Raw genomic sequence first — 15,618 nt, 5'->3', positions numbered from 1 at the left:
TAGTTGCAGTCATGTTTGCTGTCTGTACAGACCACATGACCCCTCCCCTTCCACCCTTACACACACACACAGTGGGAGAGAGGGAGGTGGAGGGGGAGGGAGAGCGAGAGAGAGAGAGAGAGAGAGAGAGAGAGAGAGAGAGAGAGAGAGAATTAGCAAGTGTCAGGCTGGTGTGAGCCCTCAATTGCGGAAGTCAGTCAATTCACTACATTACAGCAAATACTGATGGCTTTCTTGCCAGGCTTGTATGCTTTCCTTCTTTGTGACCACTTAACATTCTATCAAGATGAGATGATTCACAATATTCCAATTCTAAGTAATCTATATCCAGCTGAAGTAGTCTAGTCCACATTGAAGTAATGATCTTAGCATTCTATCCCTGACACTTAAAGAGAAATTATGGGTTATTCTGTTAGGTTGGCTACAATGCAGAGAAATTACGGGTTACTGTGTTAGGTTGGCTACAAAGCAATCTGAAGAATCAAGAAACGCACAGCCTGGGTTGATGGTCAAAGCTTTCAGATCTTTGAAATTCATTCATATTATATCTTAGAAAACATTTCTGCCAAGAAAATGCAAGATTTTGATTTGACATAATGAAATCTCAGAGGATAAAGCAGTACATGTCAAAATGAGGAAAACAGTGGGGAACAGATCTACAAGAATTACTACTTCCACTAACTCCTTTCATGCATGTTTCTCTTCTGAGTCATTTTTGTTTCATTTTCTAGCCATTCATTTTTTGCTGACGATGGGTGTCAACATACTTTTAAAAATTATGGTATGGAGAATTGTAACTTTAATGCAGAAGTTGGGTTACTGTTTCTTCTACATTTTCACGTGTATATTGTCAGTACTTAATTTTGCCTCCCAAAGGGACATACTGGTCTGCCTTTTAGTACTCTTACAATTTCATAGTTTTTTCTACCGATGGGGAGAAGCATACTAAAATACAAATTAAAACTGAATTGAAGAATGGAATGGAAAAGAAGACAGAGGTCGTATAATTAACAAAGATTTAAGCTGGGGAATTGCAGCAGACAGATGATGACAAATCAGTCAGGATTTTTAAACAGGTCCACTGATCACTATTATTCCAAAAGGCATGAGATGTTCTGTTCCTTCTCCTTTCTGATTTTTACATTAAAAGGAAGTGAGAAAGCAACAGAGTGTGGACAGGAGGAGGAGAGAGAGTGGGTAGAGACAAAAAGGGGGGACTAGATGATCTATCATTCGTTTTCATCAGTTGCACATGGAAGCTTATAACCAATATTTTACAAAGATCAATAGAAAAATGCAACTTACACACACACACACACAAACATGAATGAAAAGATAGAGGATAAGTGTTTTCCATAAAAGCTGTTATCTATTTCTGCCTCTATGCCTCCATTATTAACATTTTTTAACTGCGTGAAAAGTTTGATGTTTCTTAACTTAGTGCTTAAATTAGTACACAATTTTCTATGTGAGGACTATATTTGTGACATTATTAGTCATAAAAGTGGCCACAATAGTATAATGTGTAGAGCACTTGACTGGATCTGGGGTCCCCGTAAGAGTGGTGAAATTTTCTTGTTTCAGTCCCTCCACAGCAATTCGAGGTCCAATCGGTTTGCTATCAGATTTAGTACCGGGGTTCTTACCTAGGAGTAAAAGATGGTAAGGGTGATGGACTTGCCATCCTAGCCCTTCTAATTCTACAGCAAATGAAAAGCTGCACTCTACCTGCAGTCAGGACAGTATCTTGTTCATGAATTGTGTGCCAAAAACTTTACCTTTTTTTTAATAATCACAAATGTTTAATTTGAACAGACTTTTCCCCCTAAAAATGGTACAAAACACGAGTTTTAAGTGCTAAGTGTAATTTCTTACAGTCAGTCACAATTTAAAATATATACAAAAAATATAATTATTATATAAATGCAATACAATCCTGTAACCATTTGTAATACATAAAATGCCTTCCATATTTGTCATATTCATAAAAAATAAATGGGTAAATTTTGTACTCATAAACAAGAGTCTATACAGATAAATAAATAAATACATAAATACAAACAAACTGCTGTATCTAAAAATCATCAAACTGACCCATGTCATCACATAATTCAGAAACTAATTCCATAAGCATCACAAATTCATCATACTTATCCTTATTCTCCTTGCGATATGTCTCAATGACATGTTTAATGCACGTAGAAAATCTGTCCAAAGTTACCTGAAAATTTATATTAAAAATGAGTTTAGCTGCATAAATATACCGTATTTACTCGAATCTAAGCCGCATCTGAAAAATGAGACTCGAAATCAAGGGAAAAAAAAAATTCCCGAATCTAAGCCGCACCTGAAATTTGAGAGTCGAAATTCAAGGCGAGAGAAAAGTTTTAGGCTGCACCTCCAAACCGAAACAAAGTTGGTCCATTGTAATATGAGACACAATTTAGGTCGAATGAATGACTATACAGCTACAGTAGTTTGGTTTGAGTCGTAAGCTTAGCAGTTAAGCTTTATCAGGTAGCCATTGCTATGCGTCAGGCGCTCCGTCCGTATTTATACGGGTGCCCTTCCTTTTTCACGTGCTTCGTCTGGTTTGAATTAATTGCTTATTTTTCTTTGACCTGATAAGTGCCGTTCTTTTTCTTATAGGTGTTTACGTCACTCTAAGCTGAAAAATGCATTACTGTACTGTGTCATGCATTGTCTGTCTCATTCTGATAATGAGTGTTTACTACCTGTCGCCGCTCGCGGCATGGCTTGCTTTTGTGCGCGTTATCGCCACTTACCAAAAAAAAAAAAAAAAAAAAAAAAAAAAGAGGAATCCTCTCATTAGCGAAACAATGGTAAGAGACTGCTATTTGTTGTTACTTACACAGCTGCTTTCTTTGATAAAGATCAACAAGAACCAAATAATAGACTGCGTATGATAGAAGATGTTCTGAACAAGAGTTTAGCGAAAATTTTTCTCCGTTTGAAAATCTTTGAAGCGCCTCTTTAGTACATTATATTCTGCACAGAAATTAGAGTCATCTTAGATTTAAAAATCTAGTCAATTACTGTGCTTCATTTCTGACTGTATCACTATTAGGCATAAGAAGAATACGAATATAAACATGGCATGATATGTATATTCTTCCGCATTTGCTGTTGTCTCACTCTAGTTTCGTAGTTTATTAGGCAGACAGGATTTAAATGAGATAGCAGCAAACACAAAAGAATACATGGCAAAATGTTTATTTTCATATTATTCTTATGTTGAGAGAATACTGCATGTGATTCACAATTCGTAAAAGTTCCTGTTAGCAACCACCGCTTCTCACAGGTAGGAAAAAATTCAGAACGTAGAGTTGGCCATATTGACAAACATCCCAAACAGTCTTGCCAGTCAGATTTTCATAGTACATTGAAACGCTGCAACATTCGAAGATGAACAATACGGAATTTGTATTTACTTCCTTGGATAATGTACGAAAATGCAGTGGTCGAAACTCGGGGCAGAGAAAAAAGCTCGTCTTCCACCTTTTTTTAATTTATTTACTGACGCAGAGGTTTTGGCGCCAGTATTTATCTTTGTGTCTGCAAATCATGCCTGTGTAGCGCTACATATATTCGACGGCAGAAGTTAGTTGTGGCGGCACCTACCAACATCTCTCAGAACTTCCGCTTACTTTGCACTCGATTCTAAGCCGCAGGCCGTTTTTTGGATTACAAAAACCGGAAAAAAAGTGCGGCTTAGATTTGAGTAAATACGGTAGCACCTTCCACCAGTACATATTTTTGTCTGTAAATGTTATTGTGAATGTGTAGCAAATTCAAGTTTCAAAATAAATTTGGAAATACACTGGCCTCCCACAAATAATAAATGTCAGTTTATTGATTTTACAGATTGCTGAGTTCTGTAGATGGGGAGTACATTAGTTTAAGATATACAGCAACGAGACACTTTTTTACATATAAGTGTGTGTACGTTTTACTACAATATGTGTTCAAAATAATCACTGTAAGCTGCAGTATACAATTCCTATGTTGCACTCAACATCTGGTGGTCATTGCATAGAGGATGTTCTAGTATACATCTATTTGTAAACATAATCTTTTAACTTTTCTCGTAAGAAAATATATGACAGAAAAAATGTGTGAAGAAATGTTCTGCACTCTAAGCTGCCTCGCATTTTTTTAACAGACTCAGACCAGAACTAGAGAAAGATGTTGCATGAGGAACTAGACATATTAAGTGACATTTAGAGTAATAAAAAACTAATCATAATGATGATGGAGGTGGGGTATCGCTTATTAGTTTCAGTTTAATCAAGAACAATCTTTTGTCATGGAAGGCAATTTGTTGCAAGTTAAAAAATGTGCAGAATAAAAAAGATACAAAATAGGGTAAAAGTATGGCGAATGGTGCAGGCAGTTACGACAAGCATACACAGTGACATGAAATAATGATCCTGAATAATTTCTATCAGACTCCATTGTCTTTAATCATAATTATTAGTGAAGACAGCACTGGTATTGCACTTAGAAGCTCGATGATATAATCTTAATTATTCTTTATACAAATTCTTAACGCAAAAATAAGCTTTCAGATGCAGAGTTTTCTTCCTCCAGTGAAAGAAGACACGGATTATGTGAGGAAAGGCATCTAAAAATCCAAGGGCAAAGGAAAGACCGCAAAATAGAAAAACAGTGGTATCAACAATCAGTACAGAAGACACAGAAGTCAACAAAGTTGAAAAGGATAGAACACAGCTAATAAGAAAAAATAAGCTGGAACTACAAGTAGAGGCAAAACACAGGCAGACGGAAAGAATGGTAAAACAAAAAGTAAAGCAAGCTAGCACCAGTGTGGTTTTGGGATCTTGGTGCTAGGAGGCAGAATCTTGATTCTTCATGTGTGAAGCACAGATATAGATAAAGCTTGTGCACAGCAGATCACATCTCACAAAAGGACACTGTGTGTTACAAGTAAATTGCAAGCACTATGTACATTCATTCACCTTTACAGACAGCTTGTTTGCTGTCAGGTAAAACACAGAAAGCTGAACAATGGTTGTTAGTTGAATGACAGACAGCACGTCATTTCACACATGCCTGTCCCTATGATGCCATACAAAAGGAAGGTGAAATGTTCTCCACATGGCAAAGGGATGGTATTGATACAAATGAAATTTTGCTTTTATTATATTCATACATGTTATACAATAACATAGGTAAAGGTTCAAACTCATCTGCTGAATAGTTTTCTTTCTGCAGCTTTTAAACGAGTCAGGTGTGTATATTTAATTCAAATGAATACACTGCCATACTGTACCACTGAAAAACTGTTTGCCTTGGATAACGTGTAGCCATGAAAATTTCTAAAGGGGTTGTTAATGCTTAAATGGAGTCTACAGTTTTATTTCTACTTTATGAAATGGACAATTGAATTTGAATGTAGCCATATTTATCTTGTAAACTGACCACATGAAGGCCATCTCAGAACTATAAAAACAGATTAAAAAATATATATAAAAAAGAGCACAACATGGTACAGAGTGAACAGGGATTGAAGGTGTATAAAAGAACTGATGCCCCAGTAATGTCAGCAAGAGGAGCACAATACATAACATGAAGTATTAAATATTTAAAAACAATTTATCAGTCAGGTGTCCCATTTCAATGCCGATCAACATGTATTGTGAGGAACAACTCTCTCAGCAACTTGTAGATCATTTAAAGAAAGGACACAGCTGATTTTGTAACTGTATTTCAAGATGAGGGTTCACATTTTCACACATGAAACAGCAATAAAGGCTGTGGGCAGAGACGCCTCCACAAAAGTAAAGTCAGTTTCATTTGCAACAAATATTATGGTTGGCATTTTCTGAGCTGTAAAAGCAATTATTTTTTACTGACTAGCAAATTGTAAAACAATGATTGATGAATATAAGCCAGTCTTCTGAAGTAACTAGATGAATATAAATACAAATAAATGTCTGGACTGCAAAAGAAAAGGAACAAAAGGAAAACATAACCTTACTTCAGGATAATGAAACTGATCACAAGGGTAACTTCACATTGGAAATATAGAGATATTTGAAGAACAAAATGGTGGAAGATTTACATATTTATCAGCTGAGCTCTGTCATACTTCCAACTTTACCTGAACCTAAGGAAAGCTGTAGCTGGATATGGCTTAAGTCTAGTGCTGATGTTATGGCAGCTGTAGATGGATATTCTGCAGACCTTCTAGAATTATAATTTAGGGGTGGTATTTGCCGTCCCGAACCACATGAAACAAAATTAATCAAACTTAGAGCAAGTTATGAAGAAAAATTAAGCGCTTTTCACTTAAAAACATAACTGTTCACTGGCTAAGAAATTTTCTCCTTCTTCATATTTTCGCGGCACAAATACTGATCAATAAAATTTCGGGCATGCAGGCGCATAAGTTTGACAAATGTCAAATTTATGCGGCTCATCATGATCATCATCATTTAAGACTGATTATGCCTTTCAGCATTCAGTCTGGAGCATAGTCCCCCTTAAAAAATTCCTCCATGATCCCCTATTCAGTGCTAACATTGGTGCCTCTTCTGACATTAAGCCTATTACTTCAAAATCATTCTTAACCAAATCCAGGTACCTTCTCCTTGGTCTACCCCAACTCCTCCTACCCTCTACTGCTGAACCCATGAGTCTCTTGGGTAACCTTGCTTCTCCCATATGTGTAACATGACCCCACCACTAAGCCTGTTCACGCTGACTGTCGAAAGACTGAACGGTGCACAGATAACTTAGTCGTGGTACTGACTTCCTTCTTGCAGAAGAGAGTAGATCGTAGCTGAGTGCTCACTTTGCTACACCTCGCTTCCAATTCTTTCACTATGTTGCCATCCTGTGAGAATATGCATCCTAAGTACTTGAAACCGTCCACCTGTTCTAACTTTGTTCCTCCTATTTGGCACTCAATCCGTTTATCTCTCTTTCCCACTGACATTACTTTCGTTTTGGAGATGCTAATCTTCATACCATAGTCCTTACATTTCTGATCTAGCTCTGAAATATTACTTTGCAAACTTTCAATCGAATCTGCCATCACAACTAAGTCATTCGCATATGCGAGACTGCTTATTTTGTGTTCACATATCTTAATCTCACCCAGCCAGTCTATTGTTTTCAACATATGATCCATAAATAATATGAACAACAGTGGGGACAGGTTGCAGTCTTGGTTTACCCCAGAAACTACTCTGAACCATGAACTCAATTTACCGTCAACTCTAACTGCTGCCTGACTATCTATGTAAAGACCTTTAATTGCTTGCAAAAGTTTGCCTCCTATTCCATAATCTCGTAGAACAGACAATAACTTCCTCCTAGGAACCCGGTCATATGCCTTTTCTAGATCTATAAAGCATACAATTCCCTGTTCCACTCGTAACACTTCTCCATTATTTGCCGTAAAGCTAAAGATCTGGTCCTGGCAACCTCTAAGAGGCCTAAACCCACACTGATTTTCATCCAATTTGTCCTCAACTAATACTCGCACTTTCCTTTCAACAATACCTGAGAAGATTTTACCCACAACACTAATTAAAGAGATACCTCTATCTTTGTTACAATCTTTTCCGTTTCCATGTTTAAAGATTGGTGTGATTACTGCTTTCATCCAGTCTGATGGAACCTGTCCCGACTCCCAGGCCATTTCAATTATCCTGTGTAGCCATTTAAGACCTGACTTTCCACTGTATTTGATGAGTTCCGACTTAATTTCATCCACCCCAGCCGCTTTATTGCGGCTGCACGCCCGAAATTTTATGGATCTATTTTTTCCTTGCTCTCATACAGACAATGTGTCCTGTCATCCTTCAGGACAACTTGTTGGTCATCCCACTGAAATAGAAAGTCAATAAGTGGTTGCTTATCAGCTGGAATACAGCATAGATTATCACAAAGGTAGCTCTCCTTCTGATGAAATCAGGTTAACCAATGCCTTGGTTGGAGTAGGTAGTGGTAAGCATTTATCACTCAAATAGGAGCCTCTCAATGATACACACATTGTAGACGGTAATGGGTTAAGTGGGGTATAGGATCTAACCACAATGTTATGATAGTTCAAAAGTCACTAAAATGTATTTTACACAGCTTGGGGAGACTGCTGGGAACAGTGGGTCCAACTGAAAAGCATACTTCTGGGATGGTTAAGGTGGAATTGGAGATAACAGATTGGTGATGGCATCTACATGGAGAGAAGATGAATCAATGTCTAGACCTGTCTTGAATTCTCATTCACCTACAGTGATAATCCAAAATGACCATTATAACTGAAAATCTTGTGATATGTGAAACCAATTATGTAATACAGTTTTAGTGGCAAATATGGCGAGACATTACGAAAACTGAAAAGAGTCATTCAAAACAAGTGTACTGATGTCTTGATTTTATAGGGCAATGATTGGCCACATTCTGTCCCATAAACACAAAAATCTGTGTTTCAGTTCAAACAGAACATTTCTGTATGTCTGTTCTGCAGTTCAGATTTGGCTCCAAATTATATGGCTCTAACAAAGAACTTGAAGATTTATTCGCAGACTTGCTGCATTCTTAGGCAGAAGATTTTTACGCAGAGGGAACTGGTCAACTCGTTAAGAGATACGATTAATGCTTACATCTGAGTTGTGCTTATGTAGAATAGTAATTCTAAGGCACAGTTTTAGATTTTCTTAATAAACTTGTTTTAACTGTCCCTGTATTTTATTTATATGAGATCTGTTAGAAATGTATCTGACCTCGTTTTTTTTTCTCTTTTTTCTTTTTTTTCCCTCCCCCCTCCACCTGATGGATTTTAGTCTAGTGCATTTGCATGAGCCGACCTTGAAACTTTGTGTGCATGCGTGAATTTTTTCCCACCTGTCGATAGCATCAGTTGCTGGCAAACAGCAATTGAGTGAGGTAGTGTGTAGTGTTTGCGATGGTTTTTCGTTGCACGGGAATGACGGAATGGTTGGAGAAGTGCTACTGCATCAATTTTGCTGTGAACTGGGCAACAACCTGGTGGAAGATGGTTTCAGTGATGATGCTGTAGGGGGGGGGGGGGGGGGGGGCATCATACAGATTAAGGAGTGGTACAACTGGTTTAAGGCTGGCTGGACGTTGATCGAGAGCAAGCCATGCTCTGGTCAGTCATCAACATGCCCAAATGACCAGTTCATTGCCAAAGTGAATGCTATGGTGATGCGGGACCATCATGACTCTACCAGAGAAATTGAGGATGAGGTGGGCATCAGCACTTTGTCATTACATTCTATTCTGGTTGAAGATTTGGCCATGAAGACAGTGTTGGCGAAATTCATGATGAAGCTGCTGACAGTGGAGTAAATACTACTTCGAGTTGAAGTCTCACAAGACATAATGGACTCACAAACAGTGATGCCAACTTTGTGAACACTGTAATCACTGGTGACAGTTCCTGGGTGTACAGATACAACCTGGAAACCAAACCTCAGTTGTCACAGTGGGAGTATTCCTTGTCACCAAGACCAAAGAAGGCCCACCAAGTCCACAACAATGTCAAAGTGATGCTGACTACTTTCTTTAACTCCCGTGTTGTGGTACACGGTGCGTGTCCACCGCAGGGTCAAACAATCACCATGGCCTATGTGACGTGTGGCACCAAGAGATCAGATTTGTGGTTAACAGTAAACTGGTGCCTGTGTCATGACAATGCTCCAGCACATTTCTTGCACTTTATTCAGACTTTTTCAGAAGGGTGGGGGTGGGGGTCAGGGGACAAGATTCCTGTGCTTCTAACTGGCTCCTTGATACGTCTCCCTGCAACTTCTGGCTGTTGCCCAAACTCAAGAGGCCACTGAAAGGAATGTTATTTCAGACAAGAGAGAACATTATGGCAGCAACAACAGCACCACTGGGAGAAGTGTGTGGAGTACCAATGGAACTACTATGACAGTGATTTGGTGTCCAATACTCCTGGTAAGCCCATTGTTTCTTTTTTTGGCAAAGGTGGACACTTTCCTAACAGGCCTTTTAGCTCAACTAAGGTTCATTTCCACACAGCTCTCAGATTTGCCAATAATTCAAAGACTGTAAGGGAAGGAATTTCCATGTGAAAAGGATGGAAAACTGCAAGCAGTGTTTGGATTTCACACCAATGCAGAATGTCCTACCTGTGGCCATGAATTCCTCAAAAGGGCAACACATTGATCCTCAAGTTGCTCTGGCGTCATAAGCTGTTCTCGCAGTAATGTGTTCAAGAGTAATGCAAGGTGGTCCCATGATCTGGCTGGATCTCTTGACTGGTCCATTACTGCCACATTTCGTGGGCTGAGGATTCGCTCCAGCCGGCCCTCTTCTAATGCTGTGGCTAACTGTGGTGTTTTCAAGAGCCTCAAAGAACCTTCTATGAGCTCTCTTGTCACTTCTTTGGGCTGGTGAGCAACTTCAACATAAAACATAAATTTAAATGTACACATATTATACGGGAATTCCTTATTGGGAAACAAATGAAAATAGCTATCTTTCAACTGAGGGTTGTGGGGCAGGGTGTTTGAGGAAAAATCTTATATGGCATACAAACAATGCTGTGGGGGAGAGAAATGAAGGGGGGCATGAGCAACCACTCAACACACAGAGGAACTGTCAAGTAATTGATAAGTATATAAACACAGTGTTCTTCCGTGTACCCCATCCCCTCCATGCAGGGACACGCACATGTGCACGCCCACCCACCCACCCACATACAGAGAGAGAGAGAGAGAGAGAGAGAGAGAGAGAGAGAGAGAGAGGGGGGGGGGCAATGTCTCAGCATCTTAGTAATTTTTTAATGGGCTTCCATGTCCATGTTGAAGAACACAACAAAGTTTTGTAGTGTGGGGAAAACTTTTAGGAAATTTAATTTTTTTATGTCATTGTGGTTGAAATAAACAGATTTTGTAAGGTTCCACAGACTACTTCAAGAAGACAACCAGCTACTGTCCACTATCTGTAAACCAGAGATCAATGTAATATAAAATAAATAAACCCTTTTCTATTTATGCCATCAATATATAAAAGTCAAGAAAATTATTTAATTAAAGACAAAATTGCTGGCCAGTACTTACTACCATGAGGTGAAATGTGTAGTACTGTCAACAGACACACATAAAAGCGATACACTTCCTAGCTTTCAGAACTTAAAGTTCCTTCCTTGAGGAGGAGCAAGAGGTGGGTTGAGGAATGTTAAGAAAGAGCAGGTCACTTAGACCACAGCCCAAGGGGCACACAGCTGTAGAGAGGACCAGGGCATCTCCTCCACAAGGTAGGAACTATTAATTCCAAAAGCTAAGATGTGTATATCTTTATGTGTACCTTATATGTATACCTAATATGTGTCTGTCCACAGTGTCACACATTATGACTCCTGAAGAAAAGTATGAATTCCTCTCCTGTGCCAACCTCATCGTCTCAGAGTAGCACCTGCAACCTACATCCTCAATTGTTTTCTTGATGTATCCAATCTCTGTCTTCCTCTACAGTTTTTACCCTCTACAGCCCCCTCTAGTAGCATGCAAGTTATTCCCTGTTGCCTTAACAAATGTCTTACCGTTCTGCCCGTTCTTCTTGTCAGTGTTTTCCATATATTCATTTCCTCTCTGATTCTGCATAGAAACTCCTCATTCCTTATTTTATGTTCCAGTTTTCCCACAGTCCAAGTTTCACCACCTGTGCTACAAAAGTTCATTCTCAGAATTTTCTTCCTCAAATTAAGGCCTATGTTTGATAATAGTAAACTACTCTTGGCCAGTGCTTGACTGCTTTTGACATCCTCCTTGTTCCATCTGTCATTAGTTACTTGTCATTATTTTTGTGTTTCTTCAATTCACTCTCAAGCCATATTCTGTACTCATTACATTCAGCAGATCTTGTAATTCTTCTTCACTTTCAATGAGGGTAGCAATGTTGACAGCAAATCTTATCATTTATAACCTTTCACCTTGAATTTTGATTCCACTCTTGGACCTTTCTTTTATTTCTATCATTGCTTCTTCTATGTATAGACCAAACAGTAGTAGATGCGAAAGACTACATCCGTGTCTCACATCCTTTTCATTCTGAGCACTTCGTTCTTGATCTTCCACTCTTATTATTCCCTGTTGACTCTTGTACATGTTGTACATTACTTGTCTCTCCCTACAGCTTACCTCTATTCTCCACAGAACTCTGAACATTTTACGCCATTTGACAATGTCGAATGCTTTTTCAGGTTGGCAAATATTATGAACATGTCTTGATTTTTCTTTAGCCATACCTACATTTTCAGCTGTAACATCAGAACTGCCTCTCTGGTGCCTTTACCTTTTCTAAAGCCAAACTGATTGTCTGTTATCTAAGAGATCCTTAATTTTCTTTTTCATTCTTCTGTAAATTATTCTTGTGAGCAAATTAAATGAATGAGCTGTCAAGCTGATCACGTGATAGTTCTCGGACTTGTCAGCTCTTGCAATCTTACAAACTGTGTGGATGATATTTTTATGGGAGTCGGATGGTATATCGACAGACTCATACATTCTACACACCAATGTGAGTGAATAGTTGTTTTGATGCCACTTCCTCCAATGATTTTCAAAATTGTGATGGAATGTTATCTATCCCTTCTGTCTTATTTGATCTTAAGTCTTTCAACACTCTTTTGAAATCTGATTCTAATACTGGATCCCCTCCCTCTTCCCTATCAACTCGTTTCTTCATCAATCACTCTCAGACATCATACAAGCCTTCAATGTACTCTTTCCACCTATCTGCTCTCCTCTGCATTTAATAGTGGAATTTAGATTAGATTAGATTTACTTTTATTCCAATTGATCTGTAGTGAGGAGGTCCTCCAGGATGTAGAACATGTCAGAAAAACAACAACACAGGACAAATATTTACAACTCAAACAAATAAACTAATGTACCATTCCACAGGTTCCAAGTGGAATGATCGTAATTTTTTAATGAACACTATATGAAAGAATCATTTTACAAATACTAATGCACTGAATTTAAAATAACAAAGTTTTTTTATACTTATTTATAAGGTAATAAACATGTAATACAACTACTATGATACTTATTTACAATCCACACATTACTGCACTTAAATGATGCAGAAGTTAGATTGTACTTACTTACACACACACACACACACACACACACACACTTATTTACAATGAACACACTACTGGACTGAAATTGTGAAGAAGTTATATTGTACTTATATACACTACTGGCCATTAAAATTGCTACACCAATAAGAAATGCAGATGATAAACAGGTATTCACTGGACAAATATATTATTCTAGAACTGACATGTGATTACATTTTCATGCAATTTGGGTGTATAGATCCTGAGAAATCAGTACCCAGAACAACCACCTCTGGCCGTAATAACAGCGTTGATACACCTGGGCATTGAGTCAAACAGAGCTTCGATGGAGTGTACAGGTACAGCTGCCCATGCAGCTTCAACACGATACCACAGTTCATCAAGAGTAGTGACTGGCGTATTGTGACAAGCCAGTTGCTCGGCCACCATTGACTAGACGTTTTCAATTGGTGAGAGATCTGGAGAATGTGCTGGCCAGGGCAGCATCGAACATTTTCTGTATCCAGAAAGGCCCATACAGGACCTGCAACATGTGGTCATGCATTATCCTGCTGAAATGTAGGGTTTCACAGGGATCGAATGAAGGGTAGAGCCACGGGTCGTAACACATCTGAAATGTAATGTCCACTGTTCAAAGTGCCGTCAATGCAAACAAGAGGTGACCGAGACGTGTAACCAGTGTCACCCCATACCATCACGCCGGGCGATACGCCAGTATGGCGATGACGAATACACGCTTCCAATGTGCTTTCACCATGATGTTGCCAAACACGGATGCGACCATCATGATGCTGTAAACAGAAACTGGATTCATCCAAAAAAATGACGTTTTGCCATTCGTGCACCCAGGTTCATCGTTGAGTACACCATCACAGGCGCTCCTGTCTGTGATGCAGCGTCAAGGGTAACCGCAGCCATGGTCTCCAAGCTGATAGTCCCTGCTGCTGCAAATGTCACTGAACTGTTCGTGCAGATGGTTGTTGTCTTGCAAATGTCCCCATCTGTTGACTCAGGGATCAAGACGTGGCTGCATGATCCGTTACAACCATGCGAATAAGATGCCTGGCATCTCGACTGCTAGTGATACGAGGCCATTGGGATCCAGTACGGTGTTCTGTATTACCCTCCTAAACCCTACGATTCCATATTGTGCTAACAGTCATTGGATCTCGACCAACGTGAGCAGCAATGTCGCGATACGATAAACCGCAATCGCGATAGGCTACAATCCGACTTTTATCAAAGTCAGAAACGTGATGGTACGCATTTCTCCTCCTTACACGAAGCATCACAACAACGTTTCACCAGGCCATGCCGATCAACTGCTGTTTGTGTATGAGAAATTGGTTGGAAACTTTCCTCATGTCAGCACGTTGTAGGTCTCGCCACTGACGCCAACCTTGTGTGAATGCTCTGAAAAGCTAATCATTTGCATATCACAGCATCTTCTCCCTGTCGGTCAAATTTCATGTCTGTAGCATGTCATCTTCGTGGTGCAGCAATTTTAATGGCCAGTAGTGTACATACACACACAAATCAGTAGGTTATACTGAGAAATTCTGATTGGAGTAGAAGGAATTGGCCACCAATAAATTCTTTAGGCTTCTCTTAAGCTGAATTTCATTGGTTGTTAAGCTTTTTATGGCTGCTGGCAAGTTATTGAAAATGTGTGTTCCTGAATAATGCACATCTTTTTGTACAAGACTAAGTGACTTTAAATCCTTGTTAAGATTATTCTTATTTCTAGTATTGATTCCATGAATTGAGCTGTTGGTTTGAAAAAGTGATATATTTTTAATGACAAATTTCATTAAAGAATATATATTGGGAAGCAGTAGTTAGTATCCCTAGTTCTCTAAACAGGCTTCTGCAGGATGTTCTTGAGTTCTTACCACATATAACTCTTACTACACGTTTTTGTGCCCGGAAAACTTTAGCTTGGCTTGATGAATTACCCCAAAAAATAATCCCATATGACATTATGGAATGAAAGTAAGCATAGTATGCCAGCTTTTTCATTTTTATATCCCCTATGTCTGACACAATTCGCATTGCAAACAGAGACTTATTAAGATGCTTCAGCAGTTCTGTGGTGTGCTTTTCCCAGGTGAATTTATTATTAAACTGTAATCCCAAGAATTTAATGCAGTCCACTTCTTCTATCTGCTTGTCATCATATGTTAGGCATATACTCGAGGGACACCCCTTACAAGTTCTGAATTGCATGTAGTGGGTTTTTTCAAAGTTTAGTGACAAAGAATTGGTTAGGAACCAGTGATTAATGTCCACAAATATTTTATTAGCTGATTTATTGCAATGTTTGTATCACGGCAAACAAAACGAACTTGGCATCTGGAAATGTTACTGATGAAAGGTAATTGGTATACACAAGAAAAAGTAAGGGCCCTAAAATGGAACCTTCTGGGACCCCACATGTAATTAGTTCCCAGATGGATGAAGCCTGATAGCTTGATACATGTCTCTTTCCT

At 38.9% G+C, this 15,618-nt stretch overlaps 1 protein-coding gene across 2 annotated transcripts in view; it reads right to left on the bottom strand.

Annotated features, from left to right (window-relative positions):
- Positions 1-1,339: 1,339 nt before the first annotated feature.
- LOC126100622 (codanin-1) overlaps positions 1,340-15,618 on the bottom strand; it is a 157,955-nt gene continuing 143,676 nt past the window's right edge. The window contains exons 13-14 of one of the 2 annotated variants that reach the window (XM_049911248.1): positions 10,170-10,441; positions 1,340-2,221 (exon numbers count right to left, since the gene is read on the bottom strand). In XM_049911248.1, the coding sequence (XP_049767205.1) occupies positions 2,075-2,221; positions 10,170-10,441 (419 nt within the window). In that variant the 3' untranslated portion in view covers positions 1,340-2,074. The remainder of the gene's footprint in view (positions 2,222-10,169; positions 10,442-15,618) is intronic. The other variant, XM_049911249.1, reaches the window with a different exon arrangement.

The sequence above is a fragment of the Schistocerca cancellata genome, chromosome 9, assembly GCF_023864275.1.
Source record: "Schistocerca cancellata isolate TAMUIC-IGC-003103 chromosome 9, iqSchCanc2.1, whole genome shotgun sequence".
Taxonomy (NCBI): Eukaryota; Metazoa; Arthropoda; class Insecta; order Orthoptera; family Acrididae; genus Schistocerca; species Schistocerca cancellata.
The sequence above is the reverse complement of the archived record's forward strand: the minus strand, read 5'-3'. Positions and strand labels throughout refer to the sequence as shown.